The sequence below is a fragment of the Tyto alba genome, unplaced genomic scaffold, assembly GCF_018691265.1.
Source record: "Tyto alba isolate M040663 unplaced genomic scaffold, T.alba_DEE_v4.0 Super-Scaffold_9, whole genome shotgun sequence".
Lineage (NCBI taxonomy): Eukaryota > Metazoa > Chordata > Aves > Strigiformes > Tytonidae > Tyto > Tyto alba.
In genome coordinates, this window is record NW_024881330.1 from 34758879 (window position 1) to 34784863 (window position 25985).

A 25985-nucleotide genomic window follows, 5' to 3' on the forward strand; every position below is an offset into this window, starting at 1 on the left:
CTCTGTTTCATGTTTGCCTGTGAAGTCTCCACTTGAGACTTCAAGTGGCTGTCTGGTATACCCAGAACCTGACTAATTTCTCTGTTAGAAAAGAAAAATAGCCGTGTGTACAGGCTGGGGTTGTTTGGTTTTGCTGTACACTGTAAGATACACCGTGGCCTGAGTTGCTCCTTTCTCAGCTTTTTCATGTCAGCCTTGCTGTTGCCAGGGAAGCAAGGGAAGAGTTGCATTCCTGCCTGTCAATACGCTCCACTTTCTGTTAAGTTTCTCTTGTTACAAGATTTTAGGCTTATGCACATGCAAATGTGCACAATTACAGTCAGTGCCCTAGCCCCCCTGCGTCTTCCATCATTCCTTACAAAAAAGACCCATCGTAGGCAAACATATTGCAAGGGAGTTTCCTTGCTTCTGTAATTGTGGCTGTTAATTTTAATAAGGTCCATGATCGCTTATTTGTAGAATACAGATTTGGCAGTAGACTTCGGGTAGGCTTCAGCTGCCTGTATTTTGGCATCTAGTGCAGTTTGAGACACTAAGTTATGCTGTCTAGTCTTCAGCTGCCACTCAGCTGCGTGGTTTAGCTAATCCTAAATTAGAAGCCTACTTGTTGATCACCTTGAATAACTCCCTGGGCCCGCTGGCTGTATTGACTAGTGGTGTAACACATTTGTTTAAACACATACGCTATTGCCATTTCATTGCCTTTTCTTGTTAGGGTTTATCTGAACCATCTGCCACATGCAGTGTCAGATGTGACGTGGATCTTCTGAGGGAGGACTTCTGCTTGTTGAAGCAGCATCTGATGGACTATGCAGGTATCCAAATGTGGTATTTTAGGACATCTCAAATGGCACTGGTAAACCATGGGTGGACTACTGAGTTCCATACTGTATTTCCTTTGACTCCAGTGGGGGTTTAGGCACCTTGTTTATATTTGGAAACCTAAATTATAGATGTCTTTAATCCTTAACTGAATCGTCATATCTCACTGTAGAGCAGTGCCATATGGTATGGGTGACTGTTCCGATGTCAGATACACTGCATGTAGACCTTGTAGATCACACATTTTTCATATTAGTTACTTGTCTTTTGCTATAGTGGCTTAAGCAATTTACTACATCCAAAATGTTTGCTTATTATAGTTGCTCTGTGACATATACTATGTGTTTCAAGTTGTATGAATCTTATCTGGATTGCAGGGCAAGCCTTTTCAGTTCTGGGCCCCTTGCTAACATATTACAATTAAATGGTAATAAAAATCCCCACGTTTGGCCATTTTGTTGATTGAGAAAATCTTATTTTTAAGTCTTTGATACCATAATTAGTTACCTTATTTGGTTTAGTTTTATCTGGAAATTTTCCTTTCTTTTCAAAATTACACAAAGCTATTGTAAAGAGAGCTGTTAGAAAAGGACTGAATCAGTGACAAATGTAAATAATATATATTTCCAAGTAACAGTAATCTGGTCATTGATTTAGAGACTCATGCATCTCAGATCAACATAGTATTGGAAATTAGGCAACCAATAAGTTTCATGATGAAAGAAATGTGGGAGATGAAGCAGTTTCTGGCTCAGTCTTCTGAGTCTTAAGTCTTTTTTTTGTTGTTGTTTTAATGTGCTTGTCCTGTGTAGTAATTCAAAAGTGAAGTTGACTGTTGTGGCTGAAAAGTATTATGAGTACAGATTTTTAATCCCTTCAATTTCCTACTTGATTTAAAAAAAAAAAAAAAAAAAAAAAAAAAGCCTTCCTGCCTCTTCTCAGAAAGCTTCTTACTGATCATATATAGGAGTTTGCAAAGGATATTCCTCTGTGGATGGTAATACCCTTACAAAAAGAACTTATGTGTTTTCTGCAAGTGCGATGGGATTTAATGTTCTGACCTGGAGTTCACTGCAGCCGCTTGGCCCTGCCTTGCCTTCCCCAGGGGTTTATCTACAATGCTCTTCTGCTCCAGTCCAAGAGCAGAGGAAGCGGCTCGTAAGGAACTGTAGAATTTAGTCAGTCCATAGGGACTGGGTTTAGTGATGAGCTAGTAGGGGAACTTTCCTGTAAGCCTTGCAGCTTCTTGGATTTTGAGTATTAGTCCCTAATATTCTGTGTCGATTCATCTTCCTTTTTCTGTGTGTTTTTGTCTTTGGTTGTAAATTATTTTATCAAAATAACCAAAAGAAAAGAGCGTTTTATTCCATGCACACACCACCTCCCCGTTTATACTTCAGGAAAGTAAAATGCTTCTAAGGCCTAACTTGACTTGCTGTCATATATTACGTAGTTGTTAACTAGCTGGTAGTTATGCCCAGATTTCCACTGAAATTAAGATGCTCCAGTGTAAGGCACTTTAAAAAAAAAAAAAAAATACAGGCCATGGGTTTCTGAAGATTAAGTTGTCAGGGATGAGATTGCAGGTTTTGTGTGAAATAGTGTGAAGGAGCTGAACTTTGATGTATGGTTTGACAGCAAAGCTAAGCTGATTAGCAGGAGTTGAAAGGGCTAATTCCTTGCACCCACTCCAGGTCAGGAGTTTATGGCCCTCCCTGTACAGACACAGACACTCCTCTGACCTTCCTCCTCAGCCACATGTGAGCTGGTTTGGTGAGGTAAATGGACAGAAAAGTATTGGTGTTTGCTGTAGGGGAGAGAGGACATAGGATTGTCCACTGCTATGGCAGCAAGTCATGAGATCAGTTTGGCTGTTGACAAACCTCCCCCGCTGAGGGAAAAAGCAACAAATTGATGGAGGAGCAAACGGGGAGGAAAAACAGTGGGACCAGCAGTAATACAGAAAATATACATGTGTGTGTATATATATATCTACCCTGTGCAATGTCATGCCTAGTTTGTCAATTTTGCCTATTTAAAATGTATAAATATGATAAATTTTGTTAGTAATTTTAGATGGCCATCTGCGGACTGTCGCTTTAAGTCACGCTCTTGCTAAACTGCAACTGTGTGGCTATCTCATTATTTGATTTTGTAGAACAGAAAAGATTGAATTAACAGCTGCTCTGAAGGTAATGCAGAGCTGTGTGTTTTCTGTCATCCCCAAATAAGCTGCTGGATATAACAGAGTGGAAAAAAAATTACATAGAGCTTAGGACTTGTTTAGTACTTTTTATATTAAAATACATATATGTATAAATATTTACCATAAATGTGAGAAGCAGCACACAAGAAATATATTTTACTGTTTCACAGTTGTGTATGCTTTTGTGTAACTGAGCAGGTAAAGTAATATCAGGAGAATAGAGAATTTAATGGAATTTTAAGGCTAAAACTAAAGTCAAACCCTCCTTAGTTAGAAAACTGTTACCTCTTAGTGTTCTGTGACTTGGGACTTTTACAGAAGAATTGCATTAACAAGCTGCTGACCAAAGCAGGGGTTGGTCTGGAAGAAATCTTTGAGATGCTGCCTGCTTAGACACTGCCCCCAGTCTAGACATTGTAATGCTGTTCATGTACCTTTCAATGTTTTCATTAAACAGTGAACTTATTAAATTTGTAGATGCTATAAAGCAGGCTTAGAGGAGACTGCAAACATTTTAGAACTAGAATTAGAATTCAGTGTGATCTTGAAAAATTGAAACAATGAAACAATTGTCTTTTTGCTTTCTTTCCCTTTTTTTAATAAGGTAATTCAAGGAATATAAGAACAAAGTCTCATTAGCTGCAGAACAGTCAGATTCACAAACCAAGCACAGGTTAGAACTTGCTGGGTAGCAGTTCTGCAGAAAAGGACCTGGGATCATTAATGTGATACTACTGTGAAAAATAGGCACTGATTAGAATGTATAAGCAAAAGTAATGGATATATGAGATACTAGATATGTGAAGTAGTTTTTCTTACTCAGCAGTGACTGGCCCTCAGTTGTTACCTTTGTAAAGCACTTTGCAAATATGTAGTATGTGTTGTGTATTACATGCTTGTATACAGATTAGGTTTGGTGTGTTGGGTTGTATGACGGAGCAGTGTGAAAGTGTGATAACACCCTACTGTGTATGTGCATTTTCACTTGCTGCACAGATGAAGTCCAGTCTTCTGTTTTGACTGTTCAGGTCATTAGTTTCTCTGACGGTTGGTTTTTCATATGACAACTTGTTTCAAGTCAAGTATTGCTTTTTCAATTTTTCCATGTTGTGAAAGTGCGTTTAACTTGAAAACTGATTGTCTTTTCCACCTTCTGTACTGTCTTATTTACTTTGTCTGTCTTTATTTATTCAATTAGTGTGACATATTCTAAGAATCTTGTCACCTGAGCATTTAATTCATATCTTATGTAATAAGATATAAGGATATAGTGATTAATGTTTCAGAAAAGTACAAGGAAGTATAATCATCAGAAAAAAATATAAGTAATTCCTTATGTTGTGTGATGCTTTTTAGCATGATACAATTGTATTCACAGTTGTTAAAAACATTCTGTATCTGTAAATGTAACTACATTAATTGTTGTGTTTTCTAGCTTATAAGAAAAATGAATGGAATATTTGACAGCAGTATTTTCACTTTAAAATGTGAGGCAGTTTTGTTGTCTTAGTGTGAGTTTGTTTTGTTTTGGTTATTTTTAGCATGAGAGGAAAATTCACAGCATGTAACAGTTTAACAAGAAAGATATTACCAATTGTTTAATGAAACCTGTGTAACTGCCTATGTATAAAGTGCTTTCAAGAGCAGAAGTGAAGTAAAATGCAATTATAGTATTTTTACATCCTTTTAAATGACTGGTGTAGCATTTCTGGTACAGCTGTGCAGGTTAGAGTAAGAGAGGAAAAAAACCACTGCAGCATTTCAGGAAGCACCATAAGCTCTGGAATGTAACTTTACAAAAATGGCAGCACTGCGACTTGCAGCCTTTGACTGGGTAGACATGTGAGAGTGCAATGATTGAGAGTGCAAGAAATGCCACTGCTGTGGTGCCTCGGCGTGGCAGCTGGCGGCTCAATAAAGACACAAAGTTGGCGGTCACAGCTGTGCAGTCCAGCTTTTTCAGAGAGTCCCGAGCGTCCGTAACCGCTGCCTAGGGTCAGAGGAAACTCCTCTGGAGACGCTCGGCTGTAGCGGTTCCCTAGGCGTGAGTTGGGTTACCCACCTGAAATGGGGTGCGGGGGCTTTTCTAATCATATTCATAATATCCTAAGTAAATTATCCCCTCTGTGTGCGCCATATTTTTTCAAAAATATCCACGTAGAAGATTTAAAAATATTTTGATTATGTAACTGCATTTTGTCTCTGACCAGCTTAGTGAAATCTCTTTCCCCCAAGTCCTACATTTGGTTGTGTAGTAGCAAACCGGTTTGTGCTTGTGGCTAGAAGGCCCCAAAATGCTTTTACTTCACTGTTTATAAAGTAGTGCAACACTGGTATATATGTGAAAAATAGAAAGAAAGGATTGAGCCTATAGGTTTTTTCCCCTTTTAGGGTAATGTGTACTACCATTTAGGTATCCTTTTAGGTACTGTATAAATGGCACAACAGCCCTATATCAACTATATTCTCTCTGTTGTCTCTCTCTACTGGTGGATTTTTAGAACTGATTACAGATTTATTATCTCCATGTCTCATGTACTTAAGAGTTAGTCCCTACAATTATATTTACCTCTTGGGCATTTTTGTATATACAGATCAATTTACAAAATAGTTACAGTTTTTTATAGGAGTTCTGCAGCTTCAGATAGGTAAGAAAATCACAGCACCTAATATGTTATGATTTTATTCCGATTTCACAATCTAATTTCCTATGTACTTTACTGTAGAACAAAGAGTGCCCTTTATCTTCTTCATTTTTACAGTTGCTTGATACTAATATCAAACTGATTTTGTTTTTTTTTATCTTTAATAGAAAAGGATCAATCTTACAATTTCTCCCTTTAAATCAGCAATACTCTAGAACATGTTATTTTATTTGGTTATTAGTAAGTTCTGCTTTCTTGAAAAGAAAAGTAGACTTTCAGAATACCGAGCTGAAAGGATAATTAACAACTGGTAGGGCCTGAGAATAGGTGTTCAGTAGTATGTCATACCATACTATATGAGTGATGGCTTTCTCAGACTCATAAGATAAAATGCTGTAAATACTCTAAGGAGTTTCTTAAACTTGAATTATTGTGGTGGTATTTTATATTATGTTGCCTTCATTCAAAAGATGTTTAATGATTATGGCCTGATTCTGCCATCATTGGCTTTGATGTTTACAATTAAGAAACTTTTAAAATTCATTCTGATCTATACTAAAATATTTAAAATCAGAATTAAACATGTAATTTATAGTTATACACATTCTCAGTCTCTGAGTTAGGCCCTTCTAACACTGCTGCTGTATTGTATGACATTTGCTGTTAAGTGATGGTAGGATTATTGCAGTCCAAATTTAGTCCTTATTTTTGAACACATGAAGTATTCGAATATAGCCCAGCTGACTGTATATGTTTTTTTTTTTTTAAACTGTCACTATTAGCATTTTATTTATGAGAAGGGCAAGTGATTTAATCTCAGCTTAATTTTAATTTCTTTTTTTTAATTTTGCCTTTCCAGAGATTTACATCAGTCATCTGTCTTTCCTCAGTAATAAAAATGGCATTCCAGTCTGAACCTCTTCTCCAAAGCATAGAGCACAGTAATAGGATTTATTATTTTCATTATACTAGTGCAACTGTGCTAAAATAGTTGCACACTGGAATGTATTGAGTGATTTGGGATCTTAATCCAACAATGCTGTCCCTCTGAGTAGAGATACTGGAGTATTTTTTAACTGACTTTTTTGGGGGGAAGGGGAAGACACAGAAATGCTGATGTAATCAGAAAGTTTTAAATAGCCGTACTCATTTCAATAAGACCTTAGTTAGAAAGTTTTTCAGGTGTTGGTTGGGCTTTTTGCTTAGGAAGAGACAATTACCCCAGCAGAAGCAGCAGAGAGGTTAGTGGTGAGGGTGCTGCCCATGACGTAGGAGGGCTGGGCTCCTGTCCTCCTCTGCCTTCGCCAGAGAGACCAGAGCTGCTGCCAGGAGAGGTCCCAGGTCCCCAGGCTGTTTGTTGGCTGTTACGGGTTTTGCATCCCTATCTGCTCGGTACAGATCGTATCATGTGTATGAACCCTGAAAAAATAAAGTCTATGTCCATGCTACTGAATAAAATACATTATCCTGTTTCTTCCTGATGCCAAAAGGAAGCCCATGATTCTTCCCTGGAGGACTGAGAATGACTGCCTCCTCGCTTATCTGAGTGGATTGCCTGGGGTGCCTGCTGGCCTCTGAATGGCTCTCGTGGTTTTTGCAAGAGTTTTTTGTCAGTAGCTAAAATTTTGCCAGGGACTGTACTCCCAGTGTGTAGAGCTGTACCCTGACCCTGGCTTGCTGATGAGTGTAGACTTAGCCAGGTAACAGGTAGTAGTAATAAAGAAACTCATTTGGGCAGATGGAGAGAAGCAATTAGTGACTGGCATATTCCAGGCAAATGCTTTAGGCACTGGATTAAAAGCTGGTCTAGGAAATCCCGGTACCTGTGCTAGTAATTTACAGAAGGATTGAAGTGCTTCACCTGTTGACTGGATGAGCACTGATTTTTCAGAACTTGCTTCTTTGGTGGTTTTTTTTTTTTTTTTTTTGTCAGTTGTTCTCTTATTTTTTCTCTTTTCTATTTTGGTAACAAGCAGCAAAAATAGGGATTTTCTCTTGTGGCCTTATTTGGTATTTTGTGTGCACTTTACTGGAAAAACTATGGCAAAAGATTGCTATTGGCAGTTTGTTGCAAAAATATCCTCTCTTGAAGAAATTGGCAGGTGCTAATCTCATCCGCAGAATGATTATATGGAGTTTTATTCTAGAAGAGTAATTCTTCCTGCTGTCTTTCAGTCAGGGTCACCCCACAGTTGAGCAACAGAACCCGGAGTCAAAATGTGTGTGTTCTGCTCCGGTGATTTTCTTTTTCTGTGAGTTCTGTGTGCACCAGTTTGGAAGTAATGTGTGCAGAGGCATGACTTCTGTGGATAGTTTTGTGTCCCGCATCCAGGAGCAAAAAAGAAGTGTTGTTAATATCACTACCATCATTTGACATTCAAAATGCAAAGTGCCCTGATCATAATAATTTATTTCTTGCAGTGATAGGCAATGGCACAAGTTAAGATGCAGACTACAGCAAACCTGTCCGGACCTGCCATGTCCCCTATGGTGCTACCCCTACCAGTTACAACTACAAATACACTGGGTCTGCCATCCTCAATGAACGGATCCATTTCGGAATCAGCTGCCAGCTGTAGCAGTCCTACTGCCGGCCTCGTGGATCCTGCGCCTTCTAGCAACTCACCAGGTAAGTTGGTCCAGGTATATTTTCTGTGATGTTCAAAGGAATCTTTTTGCTGACTTGTCCACTTAAATAAATAAATAAATAATAAGACAGGCCTTAAAGAGGATTAAAATAAAGAAAAAAAATCCCATAGGAAAATATTTTGGCTAAATAGACTGTTTACTGTTAAGTTTCTTTAACTGAGTTGAGACTTACAGTGAAGTGTTGATCAATGATATAAAAGCTCAGAAAAGAACATGTCTATTTTGTCAAATTGTGAGTGTATCTTTTATAGGGAAGTTCTAGTGGTGCAGGAAGGTCTCCAAGTGTATTTCTCTTCCCTAGAACAGAATGTCTTCAGACTGCTTGGCAGTATTCGGTGTTTCCTTTGTAGCCTAGTAAATGCTGTAGTTCCTATGCTGAACTGATTATAAAATACAGAAATGTTATCCTAAAAAATTAAGCAAGAAATGACCATGTATGTTAGGGATAAATACAAGTAAGTTGAAAATGAAATAGCAGAAAGTTAAAAAATAGTAAGGCAGTAGTATGCATGAAGTAAGTAATCTAAGAAAGACAGAACAAAATCCTTAAAGGGGAGGAAAGGTGTTCTTTGGGAGTTATCTGAGAGCGCCTTCATTATCCTGAGAAAAGCCTAAGACACTGAAGAAGCAGAGGGAAGCAAGTGGGGACCACAGGGTTTCATCTGCTGTATTTATTTTGCAACTCTTATACTATCCACTTCTGTTTCAAAAGTGTCAAGAAACCATTCTGAAAGAGTAGTCAGTTCCTCGAACCAGTATACTCCTGACAGTAAACTTTGGTGTTGTAGAAAATGTAACATATGTACATGTCCTCCTACACTGTCATCTTTTATAGAGACATTCTGGAAAGAAATCATTGTACTTTTTAAAACTGCATGTAATCAAAATGGTTATTGTAAAGTGCATATTCTCATGTGATTAATATGTAAATGGTATTTAAACACTGTGTTTAGCATATGTGAAAAAAATTACTTTTTAGCCAAAGTATTTTTCTTTTCTAAGCATGCTGCTGCTTTTGCAAAGCTTTGCGAAGTTGTGAAGAATACATTTCTCCACAAAAACTTTACAGACTCTTTATTTACAGCTCCTCTCCAAGATAACATGGCAAACCCCAAAGAGAAAACTCCAATGTGTCTGGTAAATGAGTTAGCCCGTTTCAATAGAATTCAACCCCAGTATAAGCTTCTGAATGAAAGAGGGCCTGCTCATGCCAAGGTAAGGTCACAGTTCCAGGTGATGAGCCGTACCTTAAATGCTGAACAGATAATGTTATGGTCTGGACGAGCGTGCTTGTCAAACACAGCCACATTTCTAGTGTAAGGGGTTTCTTACTGTTCTTTATTTTGCCTTTTTTTTTTTTTCTTCCTTTTTAATGCAGAAAGTATGTCTATTTTGTTGAAGCCCTGATTGTTTTGTGTCTTACTTTGACTTCCACCTTTGAATTTGTATTTGCTGGTCTCTATAAAGACCTTGTGAAGGTCTTTTCTTAATCTTTATGGAGCATTTGCTTTTTAAGCTGCATGAATCCTTCTCCCCAGTCAGTGTGCCTCTGATAACTACCTCCGCATTTGTTTAGCTTTGTCGTCATCTGCACTACAGTGAGTTTGTGTCATTTTTAAAAGTGCTTATTGATATGATTCTGCGTTCATAAGGCTGATTGCATTGATACTGTATCTCTGGAGCTTGCATTATAGGGCACAAACTTTATTACTTTTTTTTTTCCTTTAAATCCTGTGCAACTTTAAGATTTACATTGATATTAAGACTTCTAATACGATTATAACATTGAAGTTTCTGATGAACTAACAGTTAATTCTGGTCAGTTCTCATCTTAATTTGGATATCCAACTTCAAAAGTGCAAATTAGGATGCTTTTGGATAATGGGGAACACAGAGGGATATCCTCATGATAATAATTTCCAGACAGAATTTTGAACTTTCTCCCTACTTAGGAGCAATCTCGGGGAGGAGAGAAAAGCCTGAAAAACTCACAGAGAGACAATGGCATAATTAATAGCTGCTTTGTACTCAGTATTTCTAGAGTGACAAAACAGCGTAAGACAGTGGGGTCACGCTGCAGATTAGTAACAGCTTCAGCGAGTTGTGGGCTGTCTCTTTGCTGCTGCCCTTTGTTTCTCCGTTGCAGGTTATCTTGTCAGCTAGCACAGAGTTGATGCAAGTCACTGGCCTTCTGGTTTGGCTGGTGTTCATGTAGCCGTTGTGCTGGTGGAAATGATGTCAGCAGGTGCAGGGCTGATGAGAATCAGCAAGCTTTTTTAGGGTCCCTCGTTGTGAATGGGAATTGAAGGGCTTTTCTCCTTCCTGGAAGTGTTTGGCACCACAGGATACACTGGTTGGTTTTAGCTTTGTGGCATGTTAAATCTGTTGCACTTCCTGTAACTTTTCACTGTTGTGTTGTATATTTATTTTGTTACCTTTTTTCCATTCTTGTGAAATAAGAAGTGCTTTGGTTCTACCAAAAGGTGTGGTTTTGGCTGTTCGTATTCCTCAGCAGTAAAGAGATTTAAGCTACATTACATTCATAATATTCTTTAAATTTTAGCAGGGTAAGAAATAGTTCACATATATTTGTTATTAATTTTAAAGGAACTAATATTGAAATGACTTGAGTCTGCCCTACCTGCACTTTTGAAAGCCCGATTTTCAATAGATTTCTTAATTTTTCAGTTTTTCACTTTACATCTTATTTTTAATTACACTTATAGTGGTCAGAAAAAATATATGTGTGCTGTACACTCGGGAGAATATTAAGTCTGATTTTGACCTATGCAGCAAATGAGAAAAACAAAGGAGGGAAGGGGATGAAGAGCAAGGGTGATATTAATAAGGTTATTCAGACTTGTGTACCTTTGACCTATGAAAAACAGAGACATAGAGATTATGACTCTGTTAGCAGTTTAGTATAATATCTGACGAGTAATATGATGATATACTTGGTAGAATATGTGAAACAGAGCTGAGTTTGTCCTAGAAGGCATGACCTGAAGGATGTAATGCTGCTGCTGTTTGCCATTTAAGGAGTATCTCACGTTGCTTTTTTCCTACACATACTCTGTTCCTGTCCACTAGTGGTTTTCACAATTTTCAGAGACATGCTATACAAGACAGCTGTCTGTGTCATGACCACAAATGCTAGTAAATGTTTATATCCTTTTTTCTAGTTGTCTCTGGAAAGTAAATTGTGACAATTGTGGTGAAATGGGAAACTACAGACAGTGGAGCTGGCAGAGAAGTGGTGCTTCCTGACAGTGCAGTTAGGGTTTCTAGGAGTTTGCGCTCCAGGTGGATTCTTCATCACATGAAAAATCAGAAAGTATTTGTTAGCGTAAATGGCATTTTTGAATACATTAGTCAAACTGATAATTTCTTCTGTGCTGTCAATGACATCTCAGGAAACAAATTTAAGAGAAAAAGTGACAAAAAAAAAATAGATGGTGGTACGGACAAGAGGGAAAAGGGGTGTGAGGGATGTAGCACTTCAAAAGGCCAGAAAGGAGGAGAGAAAGTTCTACATGCAGAAAAAGCAAGGAGAAAAGAATTGCCAGAGCTAAGGGAGACTGATCTTACAAACACAGTGAAGTGAAGACAATCACAAAGTGTGGTGGCCTTTGCATTTCTGCTCTGTAGCCATCAGGTAAATTAGGTTGGATGCAAGGAATACAAACTTCCTCAGAAAATTGGTGAGAAACGCCTCTCAATCCATAGCAGAACTGTCAGCTCTGGCCTTGCAGAGCTCGAGTACTTCATTGGCTGCTCCAGATACTGGTTGTAGGCAGTTTTATTCCTTTAATTGAATTCCTTCCTACTACTGTGTGTGTTTTTTTTCAGTATTTTTTTTGTCAGATGGTCCAAGTGAGAAGGCTAGAGTTCTGGCTATAGAAATTTACTGAGCAAGCCCTTTATTATCTTTAATTCCTGTTTCTTGCTCTAAGCACTAAGAGGATAGTTATAGGTAGATAAGCAGCCATTATTCATCATATTTTTATTGAAATTCAAGATTATTCTCCTCCTATGAAAATGCTACACTGATACTTGCAAAATATAAAATATATAAACTCCAGATCCACAAATTAAGTTTCAGTTCTTTTAGTAATAAGATGTGTGTTTATAGATATTTTATATAATTATGGGTATTTAGGTCCAATACCCAGTTTAGCTTTCAGGTAGGGGTAGAGTTTGACAGAGTGCAAAATTAAGAGACCATTTCTCTCTTCCCCTTTGTCTGTGAGGAAATTTTCATGACTGCTGTGGAAAAAACAACATGGTGATAAGAACTGATACAGGGACTTGTAGTGTGCTTCTGAAAATCACAGTAGGCCAAAACTCAAGCCTGTAATTAAGACCCAAGTATGTATTTATAGCATTCAGTTCATACGCACTGTGTGCATGTCTATAGGGCGGAGTTGCGAGGAACATACATACTTGTGTTCAAATGCTTGTTTGCAAGTACATGCTAAATGAAAATATATGTAAAGGCGAATTTAAACGTTGCCCATCATGCCTATCTCTAGATACCTGGTCCTGGATATAGCAAGTTTAAATAATTTTACAAATTTTAGAGCAAAAAACTATCAAAATGAAAATTTTACTTTATATACTGCTCACACTAATACGTAGATTTCTTTGTGTTGCCTCCAGTAAGTTAGTCTGTTCTTTGAGGTAGGTATATCTGAGTTTACTGTGTGTATTTGACTATTAAATCCTGCCTTATATGTATGGAATTGATATGAAAAAGACATTGAGTTCTTACCCTTTCTCCTCTTGTTCTTAGATGCTCAAATTTAAACAGAACATGCACATATCATACAGAAGATAGACTCTATCTAATATCTTAAATATGCATTGAGTTTTATCTTCACAACTTGCACAGCACAGATACTGCTTGAAATAATCCTCTATAATAGGTTTTGAAATATATATGGGTTTTATCAGTTGTCCGTTTCTGAACTCTGAATTTTTATCGTGCCTGTCTTCACGATAGTCCACATTAAAGAACTGCAGTTTCACTCAAAAAGATAATACTTCTTTATATTTTTGAACATATTTAAGTCATGACTCTGCCCTAACAATACACATTATTTTCAGAAATCAGGTTGCGTGAGAAATTCTTTCAGTGGATAAAACTATTTGGGCCAAATTCTCCACTGCCTTGAAGAGTATGCAGTCATTTATATCCATTCAGAATTATTACAAAATTACTTTTTTTTTTTTAGTAGCATTCTTTACCTGCTTTCTACAGGTAAAGTGACTAAACATGTTCAAATGTGTGAAGAAGTGTGGTCTTAACGGACCTGTATATAGTCTTCCAAGAGCAGAGAATCAGTTTGCAGATATTATTACTTGGTTTAAATATTATTCTGTTCTTTGATAGTTGACATTAACATTATGTTATTTTACTTTGTCATTTGAAAGGCCAGATGTTGCCCACTGATACAGACTCACTGATCTCTGTAAGAATCAGATGTGTTATTGGGAAGTTAAATATAATGAAAAGAGAGCATGGTTTCTCTTCAACCCTGGAAGTTTTTATACAGATTGGTCTAATCCATAGTGAGAATCTTGCCAGTGTTTACCTGTTCTTTGTCTTTGAAGATGTTCACAGTGCAGCTGACTCTTGGAGAACAGACATGGGAAGCTGAAGGAAGCAGTATTAAAAAGGCCCAACATGCTGCTGCTAGCAAAGCATTGAATGAAACTACCCTACCTAAACCAACGCCAAGACCACCCAAAAATAATGTTAACAATAATCCAGGTATGACATTTTCCTCTGTGTTATATGTTGTTGAAGTGTTGGAATATTATACCACTAATAAATAAATTTAACAAGATGCAAGTTAAGTTGGAGGATGAGAATCAACATAGCTGTCTTATAGGTATGATATTATAATAAAGAACCTCTAGTGAATTTGCCCAGGAGAATTTTTAATGCACATACCTAAAATGGTTGAACTGTAAGTGAATAAATTATTTAGATACGGATCAGATCTATGGAAAGTGATTGTATGTGATCAGTAGTAAACAGACAGGACAAAACCAGATTGAACTGACCATTATTACCATAGTAAAACATTTTTCACAGAGTTATTTTAGCTAGTTTTCCAATGAAATTGGAAATTTTGTCCAGTCCTGTGAAATTGCATCTGTGGTGTAAGTAAAAGGTCAGGATTTGGCATGAAAACTTTGACAGGTAATCTCCTGCATTGTGAGTCTTCCTTCATAGCAACCTGTGCTTTTGAAAAGCTTTTAGATGGCTTTAGAAACTGTTGTTTGAGTAATAGAAAGAATATATATTGATGTCTTTCATCCTTCATTTTGAGGTGTTACCCGTGAATTGCCTTCTCTGCTTGCCGTACCTTTTGAGGTACACATCTCAGCCATGTGCTCAGTGATCTGTTCTGTCTTGTTCAAGAAAATAAACAAAAAAAGTATTCCTAACTGTATTCAAACTAATACAAAAGAAAGCAAAGGGTGAGGAAAAAAAGTATTTTCCCTCTTTTTTCTTTATTAAACTCCTTTTTACCCCCTTTTTCCCCTTTTCCCCCTTTTATTTCCCTCTGCCCTTCCCCCTCTTTGAAAAAAAAGTCATCTTCAGTCACTTCCTTAAAATGGAGTGATTTTACAGTTAATCTTCTATATGTTGGGAAAAAGGCATGAGTGAGTTTCCTTTAGAGGTTATGAGTATTATCCTGAGCATTAGCCATTAAGAATTGTTTGAGGGTGGTATAATAGTTTTCTCTTGCTCCTCTGGACATCAGTGCATTGCATCTCCAGACCCAGGACACTGGTTTTGTCCCCTGTCCTTCACAGTCACTGTAACTTTGTTTAGAAAGCAGGAGGCTCAGACCTCTATAAAAAGGGATCCTGGCTTTGATTCTTGACGTTGCAGAGTATTACTCAGCTTCTAGGATTTTTTGGTTTTGAGCATATTCTTAAAGCTGCTAACAAAAGAAATAGACTTTAAGAGAATTCATTCAGAAATTGTATCACTTAACACTGTAATTTTGCTCTAAGAAAGGTGTATTGTATGTGCACAGGTATCTTCTAATCAAAATGACATTTTGCATTTTTATTACACAGCTGAATTCATAGTCATTCCTTACTCTGAAAAATATAAAAATTGTTGTTGATAGAAGTTCTTGAATAAGTATTGTATAAAAATTTTCATCATCTGGCATATAAAGCCTCAGTGTCAGACAGGCAAATTCATTATAGCTGTTTTAAGGCTAGATTCATTTGAATCTCTTATGAAAGTTTTTTGAGAAAATACTAACTCTTTTTTATTGGAATGTACATTTAGCTCATTTAGGGTTTTCTTACAGCAGCGCAAGTGGAGAAAACTGTAGCTGATCATTTTATTAAAAAAAAAAACAAAACCAAAAACAAACAAAACCCAAAAACAAAGTCACAGTGTAGCTTTTTATTTGTCATTTTGGAGACCATGCAAATGGGCAAGTTCTGGTTGCTTCCTATTTTTGTATTATGTCACCAGTAGATGGCTGTAGTGACACTGATTTCCACTTGTTATATTTTCAATTTGTTAGGTCATTAGTTTTTAGTCATAGTCTTAAGTTTTCAAGTTTTGTAAATAAAACGTTTTTTCTTACTTGTTGTGAGATTACCAGATGACTGCAGTAATGGCTATTACTGCTTGCTTGTTTCAATGTCTCTTTGCTCTAGTTGTGGTTTTATTTAATGGTATTCAGTGGGAAGAGACATTATTCTTTTACCTTTATTTTTTTCAAAAAGTGTCATAATGTGTTATAAGCATTTTGGAAAGATGAACAACTAGCTCGATTATAGCGTTGACTTTCTCATCCATATGTGAAGGTTAATCTACTGAAACTGCATAGAGAATGCACTGAGATAAATGTTTAAATGTTCTTTTCATTGCGTGTGATTAAGATGGCATCTATGTCCTGGTCTTTTTAGAGAAACTGAATTGTCATTGTAGTTGATTCTTTTTTAAATTAAGAGCAAAAAAAATATCATGCAGCTCTCTCTTTGCTGCTCACCTCTGTCCTGCTTGTGTGTTTTGCAGTATTTGTGGTTTGAGCGCCTGACATGTATTCTTTGTTTTTTGCAGGCAGTATAACTCCAACAGTGGAGCTGAATGGTCTGGCTATGAAAAGAGGAGAGCCTGCCATCTACAGGCCATTAGATCCAAAGCCAATTCCCAATTACAGAGCAAATTATAATTTCCGGGGCATGTACAATCAGAGGTTTGTATTTTTTCTATTATTTGACACTTTTTATCTTTTGCTTATCAATGTGTTCTAAATCTTTATGAGCTTCCTAGGTTATTTAAGAGGAAGATAAAACTAAGATTTTTATTTAGGAGGGTGTCTGCAGCCTTATTTAGAAACACGCGTAATCTCTTTCTAAAAGAAGACAGGTGCCCTAAGCATGTCACAAGGAATAACGACATGTAAACCAACTGTTTCTATTTTTTTTAATGTGAATACTGGAGTTGCAGTCTACAGCCATGGCAGTGAGGAGGCAGAGCAGTAACTTCAGAGAGAGGTTTTGGTTTTCCTTGCTGTTGTGTCATGTGATTAGAATCTGTGTCATTAAAAACGAAACATTATTTTCTTAGAAATTGCATATAAAATTAGGAGAGCTGCGTTTTTAAAATAGGCCTGAAACTGTTCTTAGGTTTCTATTTTTTCAACCATTCTGCCTGGTCAACTACTTCAGTTCCTTAATCCTCAATGTTTGGTTAGAAAAAAATCCTTTATTTCACAGTTTAGAAACCTTTATTCAGAGCCCTCCATCAATGCTGTCGTTGTAGCGAATTGGGTTGATTATTGAGAAGGTGGAATTCAAAATTTTGTTTTTAAATTATCAGATTCTTAAAGATTAAATAATTTGAAAATTTAAGTGGGTGGAGCAGTTTTTTTGCAAATATTTAATTCTTCAGTATGTTCTAAATCTTTGAAGCATCTTCATCTTTGGTATTCATAAAATTTTAGTACAGATAGAAAAATTGGTCTAGCTCATCCTGAATGAAATATAATTTGTATCCAATATAACAGTCTGAGGGAAACTTAATTAATATGTACTAATTTGCAGTCTCAAGAACTTCTTTCTTTTTCTCTGAGATAGGTTCTGCCCCCCCCCATTTTTCCTTATTTTTCCACAGAGGAACTATATTAGATCAGGCCTTTTGGAGCTCCAAAAGCGATACCAAGTGTAATCTGTAAAATAAGAAAAAAAACAAAACCAAACAAGTCAGGAATTTCTAATAGCATGTTTTATCAGTGAAAAATGTTGCCTTTCTTATTAAAGTTTGCTTAATGGATTTCCTATTAATTTTTATGCATCTCATAATTATCAAGAAGAATGAGGTTATGAACTCTTGAAAAGTGCTTTTGTTCAACATTACTCTTTTATTAGAAATGGAATTTGCAGCAGTGTTTAAAAATTAAGGAGTTTGAAAATAAAATGCAGCATTTCAGGATTGTCTAAGGAAAGTATTTTAGTTAATCTTATTTCAAATTTTCCTAGATTTTAAATCATGATGAAATGTTAAAACCCTAAAGTCATTCTGATTTTTTTTTTTTTTTTTTTTTAGTAGCAACAGTGCCTAGAACTCTAAAAGCCAAACAAAGGAAAATAACCTGGAAGGAAACTCTTTCATTACTCTACAGAACAGTGACTGACTATTGTATTACTTGTGTTATATTTCTAGTCACTGCTGACCTGAGCCTCTGCTTACATATGTCGTGGTTTAAAAAGCTAACTATGGTGCTTGAAATAAGTTTTACTAATATTTAGAAATCCTGCATTTATTTGAATTGCTTTTATAATGAGATTAGTTTGACTAGCAGATAAAATGGCTAGACTGGAAAAAATGCAAGCTAGTAAAAAAACATAAGATGGGGAATTCTGAAATCTGAACTTAATGAAACATATTTGTAGAAGCAGAACCCTGAAACACTTAGTAGGTGCTAACTTTTAAGGTTTTTTTTTTTTTGTTTTCATAGGAAATTATTAGTGCATCTAGTGCAATCTTTAAGTTTGCTTCTTTGGGAAGTTTCTTTCATGGGAACTGTGCTCCTGTGTTAGGGTAAAATGGTACATGAATTTTATTTCTCTGGGCACATTAGGTAGCTAAGGGCATTCGATTTTTCTGATCACAAAACAAACAGGCAGGGTGGGACAGAAAGCCAGGGTCTGTGCTTGCCTGCTTCATTGTGCTTATTTGAGTGCAGTTGCCCACACAGGATGGCTGATAAACTGATGTGGCTAGTAAACTGATAAATAACTGAAACTAAGTAGTAAATAACTAGATACGCCTGTCTATCTGCATAAATATGTACCCCTTGTGCATATACTCGTTCACACATGAATACCGGAGTAAAGAGGAAACAGAAGAATGATGCCATCTAGTACTGCTTTGGGGCTGCTCCTGTGTTGGAAATAATTGTTCATCACCTTGTTTTGCATTGGGAGGTGCTGGTTTGTTACGATTCCAGTAAGAAAGGCACTTAGACTCCGTAAGGTATCATTTAAAATGCTATTTATTAGAGCTGATGGTATAAGAAAAGGATAGCACAGATAATCTTGCAGCCCTTCAGATGCTGGGAGCCCAGAGCAGGGTAGCATCAAACAGGACTGTGACCCATGTGCAGCGTGCCACGCAGGCCTCAGCTGCAGCAGAGATTTTCCCCTTCTCAGTCATTTACACGCTTACCAGGATTGTCTTACAAGGTGACAACTCTGTCATTGCTGTAGTCAAAGCAGGAAAGATGCTTACAGGAGAACTTGTTGCTGCGTTGTTAGATAAAGTCAAGGCCATGCGGGTGGTGCCGAGGGGGTGGTGCCCACGGGCCCCTCTCTTGCAGCAAGTCTGTCCTGCGGCCGCGGGACTTGTGCAGCACAGCCCCGTCCCACGAGCTGAGGCCCCTGCTGCCTGCAGCGTGGGTCACTGGCTCCGTGATGCTCAGGATCTTGCTCCTCTGCCAGTCAGGATTGCTGGGCACCTCCCGCCCACCCGCACCGGAGGGCAGTCCGGAGGCAGTTTCTGCATCTGTTTTAATAGCAAGTGAAGTCCCACATATGAAGCGCATGCTGTATGTAGTGCTGTATTACGTTCCCATGGTGTGATGTGTTCCATTTAGTATCTTCTACTGCCATGTTGTGTTTAGCATTCGTTTTCTGATTTTTAGCAGTTGGGTAGTAGAATAGAAGTGTTGTTGGAACTCCCAAGTAAATGCAGACTATATAGACTGTTTAAAAATAAGGTTTGAAAAATAGTGTAGGTAATGTGCAGTAATCAGTATTTTTCATTTTCATCAGTTTCTGACTGTAGATCATTATCTGTTATTAAAACAGATACAAAATAAGTTGGAAGCTGTTTTTGTCTTTTATACTGTGCCTAAATTCCCTTTACTGATCTATGTTTAAGAAAATGTGCTTTTCAAATAGTTGAAGATACAGACTAAGATTAGGAGATGGCGTTAGGGAACTTTGATTCTGACAAGATGAATGGCTTGAGGGGAAAAATAAAGTGTTAAGTTCATCCCAGAGCATATCTTTAGGCCAGTTAAGTCTAGTGTTTCAAGTGGCACAAAAGATCCTTTTCAGTAACTCATGGAAATGTGGTCTAAAAGCTGCTATTTGTATGCAAAGTTGAGGTCTAGCTTCCATGTCAGGCTAAGATGATTTATGCTGAGGTGGCAGTGATTCCTCCTTCATCCTTTGTCTCCAGCCTTTGTGCCCTTGCAAGTTCTCTGGCTCCAACATAGGGAGTTGAGCCACTCAGAAACAAATCAATTCTGGGAGGAGAGAAAGGGAGAAGTTACTCCTAGACTTACAACTGTACTTAAACACCTCCTCACCTAGTCACACAAGAATTTGTGCTGTCACTGGAGAGGGGGCAGGAATGCGCATTTGGAAATTAAGGGCAGCTCAGGTTGATTTAAGCATGTGAAGAACTACACTCTCACATGCAGTAGAGCATATTTATACGGGCAGTGTGTTGCACAGAGGATGTTGAAACAGGTGTGAGCAGAGATCCATTTGCAAGGTCTGCAGCTGATGGTGTAAATTGATACTGAAGGTGAAAGTTACTTTCATGGAAAAAAGGAAAGAAAACAAGTGAAAACTAAAAAAGTGAAAGGGGAAAGTTTTCCCAGTGGTCAGCTTGGAAGGGAAGTGGTGAGGTCTCCCACATGAGTATCCTCCTCTGGGTGTCCTTTCCCATACAGCAACTGTTCTTCATAACACTTCCCTATAATAATTCTGTGGTTTTTATCAGGGCCTGTTCAAGCTCCCTGTTGCTTGTTCCTGCCTGTGGTGCTGGTAGTGCTGCATCAGGGCAGGTGTTGAACGCTGGCTGCTTACTGAGCTTTGGGCATGAATGTCATTAGGCTCTGTGATGTACACCAGAAGCTACTGCCAAGGGATAGGAGAAGGGCTACCGTACAGTATAGGTACAGTACTGTCAATGTATTGGTATTTGCAGGTGAAGGGCCTTGAGAATAACAGCATGGGGAGAACAGCAAGGGAAAAATACAGCTAGAGAAGCTCTGGAAAACGCTGGCCAGGCGGCTTACATGAAGGGTCACAGAGCTGCAAGTGGAAGGCAGGCTGTAGAATGGCAAATGCAAAACTCTTAGCAGAGCAGAGGGTAAGGCATTTAAGGCAGTGTGTAGTCTCTTTCTGTGCTAAGTTAGGAAGTGCAGGGCAAGTCTGCTCCCCTCTAGGGGTAATTCAGTAGCTAAAATACAGTCCAGCTTGAGAGTGCGGGTGGTACAGGTGTGTTAACCTGGCTCTTCACTCAAGCTAGTGAATGCAATACTTGCCAGATTGATAACAGCACTGGGTTATTGCCGTTACACTACATCTCGGCCCAAGCTGATAAAGTGTGCGTGATGCTGAGCTGAATCATGTGAAGTTATCAACTTAGATCTCTGGTCGGTTGGATATCTGTATACTGAAGTTCTTTTCACAATATAGATAAGAACTTCAGACTTTTTTCATCTCACTCTGATGACACGGTCTGGGAATCCTCTGGATTTTCTTTATTTGAGTAAAATCCATGCAGGTTTGGTACTAGGAAGCTTGATGGCCTCTTGTAAGGCAGAGCTTTTAAAAAAGTTGTCAACCTTGAATCAAGCCATGTTAAACAACTTCTTATTTAACAAAGATTTCTGTATGACTAGCAGAGATTATAATAAAGGAAAAAAACTGTTCTGGCACTCAAAGTTTACCGATTGTATACTCCCAGTATAAAGCCTCACAAGTTAGAGTTGTAAGCAGTTTTGCAACAAAGGCACAAGAGAACCTTTCAGTTCAAGCAATATACATTATAGAAGAGCTAAAAATGGTGAACGTTGCATTTTGTATGGCTTCTTTTATCTAAGAGCTTTACAAACTGACTCTAGGGGAGGAGGTGCTGGTGCTTTCAGGAGCTGTTTGCTAACTGATTTAGGTTCTATGTTTGTCAGCACACCATTTGGCACGATTCAGTAGAACTGACACATTACTCAGAAGAGGCCAAGCCTTGAAACGGCGTGTCAGATTTGAGAAATACTGGCAGAGCTGAGGATGAAACATGTGCATACTACTCATATCTGTAGCCAATGCTAGAAACCGTACTCCCTCGCATCCCGGAGTATGCAGTTGGCTTAAATCACGTAAAAATAATTAAAACCATGGCTGTTCAAATTAGAGCAATTAAACAATAAAATGAGATATTGGTTCTGACTACAGGGTCATCCAGCTTGCCTTGTCGCCATTGAATGTTGATTTGGTTTATTATGTTATTTTCTCTTCAATTAGAATTGCAGAAAGTCATTCCTGAAGTTTAATTGTCCTGCAGTATTTTCAATTATAGAATGTCTGTAAGTGACAAAACAGAAATGATATCTTACAGGCTTACCTAAACTAAGTGTTTTCAGCCAGGAAATAAAACCACTAGAAACTGAATAGCAGCCTTTGATGTTTTAGTATGGAAAGTGGTGTTAAAGAGATCACAAAACTCAGCCCTTGTTTTTTGGGAGGATTCAGAAATTATTTGCTTATTATATAACATTCCTTAAAATGTGTCTCACCACAATCTAGAGAGCTGGAAAACCTTTATTAATAAAAAAGCTTTCAAAATTAAAAACACTTGTGAAGTATACGAACAAAGAAAACACAAAACAATGACAATTACTTTATTTCCCTTCCTTAGCTTAAAACAGTTTCTTACTTGGTTTTGAGGAATTTGGATGGTGTGATAGTTCTAGAAGCATGTCACGCAAAGTGGTAGTGTTCCTGGGATAAACTACAGTTTCTGTGAGCTTTGACAGTTTCTGCTGCACTGAGCCTTCATGATAATTTTTTATATGGTTGCTTCTTCCTGCATAAATATTGTATATTAAGGAGAAGACTATCACCTTTCTCCTTAGTGTATGGGGGAGAGTGCACAGACCATTCCTCCTTTTTTTTTTTTTTTCTCCTTCTTCACTGCCCTGTCATTCTGAGCATGTATTTCTTTGATATATTGAATGCTTTAGAGTCCTGTTTGCAAGACCAAACTCAGAGAAATAGAGAAGCATATTCTTGCCTCTTCTGGAGGCAGCCAAGCTGCCTGGCCACAAAGCACGGGGCATCACCCTACATGGGCATGTAGTTCTCACCCACCAGGTAGGTAACTCCCCTGCTGGGTACTGAGTTGCTGCATGGGACTGTTTGCTTAGGTTTAGTGGCTCCTGAAATGATGTATATCAACACCACAGACCGATGCCCTAAATACTGAATCAGCTCTTTAAAAATGAGGTATAATAAAAGGAAGTTTGAGGACTGGTCTTTGGCCAACTGCATTGGGAACTATTGGCTTCATAGTGGACTAACATGTTATCCAATCTAATGATCAAACAGAGAATAGACTGCGTGATTATTGGATAAATTACTAAAATTCTCAGGTCAGATTAATAAGAGATTGTATAGTGAAAGAATAGAATAAAGTGAAAAGTTTGTTTCTTCCATGAGTGCTGAATTAAAGATTAAATACATGCACAAAAGGGAACAGATTGGAGGCTAACATTTCTTGACATGAGTGCTTAGCAATGCAGTCTAAATCCTCACCCAACTTAATTTGTTTCACAAAAGTTACATAATTCTATGGGGAAAAAAAAGAAAAATCTAGCCAGAAGAACAGCTGTAGAAACCAAATTTTGAAGTAAGTATGTTGCACTGCAGGAGACAATATGAAATCTGTTGAGACTGTTTCCAGAAGTACACCTACGATTATACAATCCAGTTGTCTAATTTAGAGAGAGAGAATGAATTCTGAAATTCTCCTGGCCCTTAGAAGTCCTTCTGTGCTGCCTGAGCACCCTGTTTACCTTCTAGCAGGAAACCTCTCTCTGCATGGAGACTCTCATCCATTTGAGGCACAAATAGTCCAGTGCATAATGTAAAGGGTTGTTGGATCTGAAAAACTTTGATCTAGTATTGATTAGATCAGCCATTAACCTGGAAAAGGTCTTTTCATGACTCTAGGCACATGATTAGCCTATTATCTGTTGCTGAATTCCAGTTATTGAGGCTTTCTGCAACAGAGGGGAGGACTTTATGCACAGCTGTGTACAAAGCAGATTTTTTTCCCAAGCAGATGTACTGTGACAGATGTGAGGACACTAAGTTGCCTAAACACAGACCTCTAGTGCCACTTGAGACATTGTAGGGTGTTTGAGACATCCACGTGGGACCAGTGGATTTTGCAGAAGACCTAGAGGAGACTTTTAGGTAGGCAAGATACCCTAGAGCATTTCAAATGGCCCCACATAGCTAAGTTTAGACAATTGAAGGAATCCCTAAAAGCAGGGCTCAGTCATCATACCACTTCTTACAACCCACCAGGACTCCAGCTGTTGGTGGAAAACTTGTGCTTTTCATGAATCGGTCCTGTGTCACATCACATGGATGTCTTGGATACCTAACTACATCTCCAGTGGTACTGTGTGCTTGTGTTCAGGCAGGTAGATGTTGCTCTTTACAGTGCTGGTGAGACTCAGATCCAAGGTCGGATGTCTCTCAGATAGTCTCTGCCTGTGCACTAGAAACCCAGTCTTCCATTATCATCACTGTAAGGTCTAGTCAGAGCAGTCACTAGTCTAGAATGCTGATTGTCATGCCATAAACTAGGATGTTTACCTTTTGCATGGATCTCTCCAGAGCTTCACTGTAACAGCAACTTAGTTTCTACACATTAACTAAATACCTAAATTTAGGCATCTGAATCTAGAGCTAGATCCTACTCTGAGAAATAATCCTGAGAATGTTGATTTGTAATAATTTTATGAGTGCTATAGTGGGAGTCATCTGACTATCGCAGTGGAAGGACTAGAAAAAAGATAAAAATCTCTCCCCAGAGAGAAGAGGGAGAGAAAAGTATCAGAAGAACAAACTCTTTAGAGACATATCTGGGTAATAACAGTTCTAAGGAGAGGCAGGCATACAAGTACTGAAGTGCTTTTAATTGAACAAAGTTGTATTTTGCTGCAAAAAGCTGTTAGACTGCGAACACCAGTGCCCTTGCTCCCCAGGTGAAGTGGACCCTTGGTTCTGAAGCCTGTTGCATTAAGCTGAGTTAGTCACAGGAGAATAAAGCCCTTGGTTGGGAGCAGTGTGGGGTGGCACTACATCCTTCCCCTAAAAAGGCCAAAAAGTGTTGGAGCCTTTGCCTGTATTTCCAGTCAGTGTTGCAAAGTTTTGTCCTTAAAATTTGCGTTTTATGGATTAAGAGGTGTGATGATAAAGATGTTTACTGACTGACTTTGTTGAAGACTCCTTTCTGCATTCCTTGCCCTCCTTCCAACCTTTTGGAAAAATGGACAAAAACCCTTTTGGAAGAAATATTAAAACCTATTTGGAAATAGAAGTTAAAGAGTTTTGTTAGAATAGGTTATATCTTCATAACTACACCGTAATTTCATTCTGAACAACAGGTACGGATTTCAGTTAAAATTTAGGGAAAGAAATAGTCCTAAGAGTCAGCTGGAAACAGCTGATTTAGACCATTAGATGGCAGCATGAATTTATGTTTTGGTGCAAGAATTTCACAGCAGAAGCACTCTTGAAAGTTGCCTTTTTCTATTCTGAAGCTTTTCAGGACTTTAAAATGTCGTAATTCAAGCATAAATCAATGAAAACCAGGTTTGTTGCAATGTTTTGTCTCGTTGTTTTCTCCTCCTATAATGATTGAGGCTATAATGCAATAACTTCAGTGGCATTTTCCCTTTTTTATATAAATCTAGTATGAGTAAAAAGTGCCCATTTGTCAGCAGTGAAAACTGTTATGTTTATCCACACAGAGAGGGCAAGAATTCTACATTTCACCATATTATTTTGTTTGTCAGGCTTGACCTAAAGACATTTCCTGAAAGACAAGGCTGCAACTCAACCTCCAAACCTGCAGTCTGGTCATACTAATGAAGCTTTCTGATGATTTGAACGTCTGTTCACTTTGAAGGGATTGGGATTGAGATTGCCAGCAGATAATTGATTTGGTTTTGTACGTTACCGGCTGAGATAGAATTCAGATTGTATCTTAAAGCAAAGTCTTATACATCACACTGTTATTACTCTACTAGCATATCAAAATTATGGTGTAGTAATCTGCTCACAGATTTTTAAATGAATTCTTTGTG

The 25985-nt window shown here is 37.9% G+C and overlaps 1 protein-coding gene across 7 annotated transcripts in view; it reads left to right on the top strand.

The window, feature by feature from the left end:
• Positions 1–25985, top strand: part of STAU2 (staufen double-stranded RNA binding protein 2) — a 171604-nt gene that overhangs the window by 8103 nt on the left and 137516 nt on the right. For 6 of the 7 annotated variants that reach the window (XM_033007953.2, XM_042786251.1, XM_042786252.1 and 3 more), the window contains 4 exons: positions 8095–8302; positions 9407–9537; positions 13936–14095; positions 16427–16562. In XM_033007953.2, coding sequence (XP_032863844.1) covers positions 8104–8302; positions 9407–9537; positions 13936–14095; positions 16427–16562 — 626 coding nt within the window. In that variant the 5' untranslated portion in view covers positions 8095–8103. Of the gene's footprint in view, positions 1–715; positions 816–8094; positions 8303–9406; positions 9538–13935; positions 14096–16426; positions 16563–25985 lie in introns of those variants that run through there. The other variant, XM_033007954.2, reaches the window with a different exon arrangement.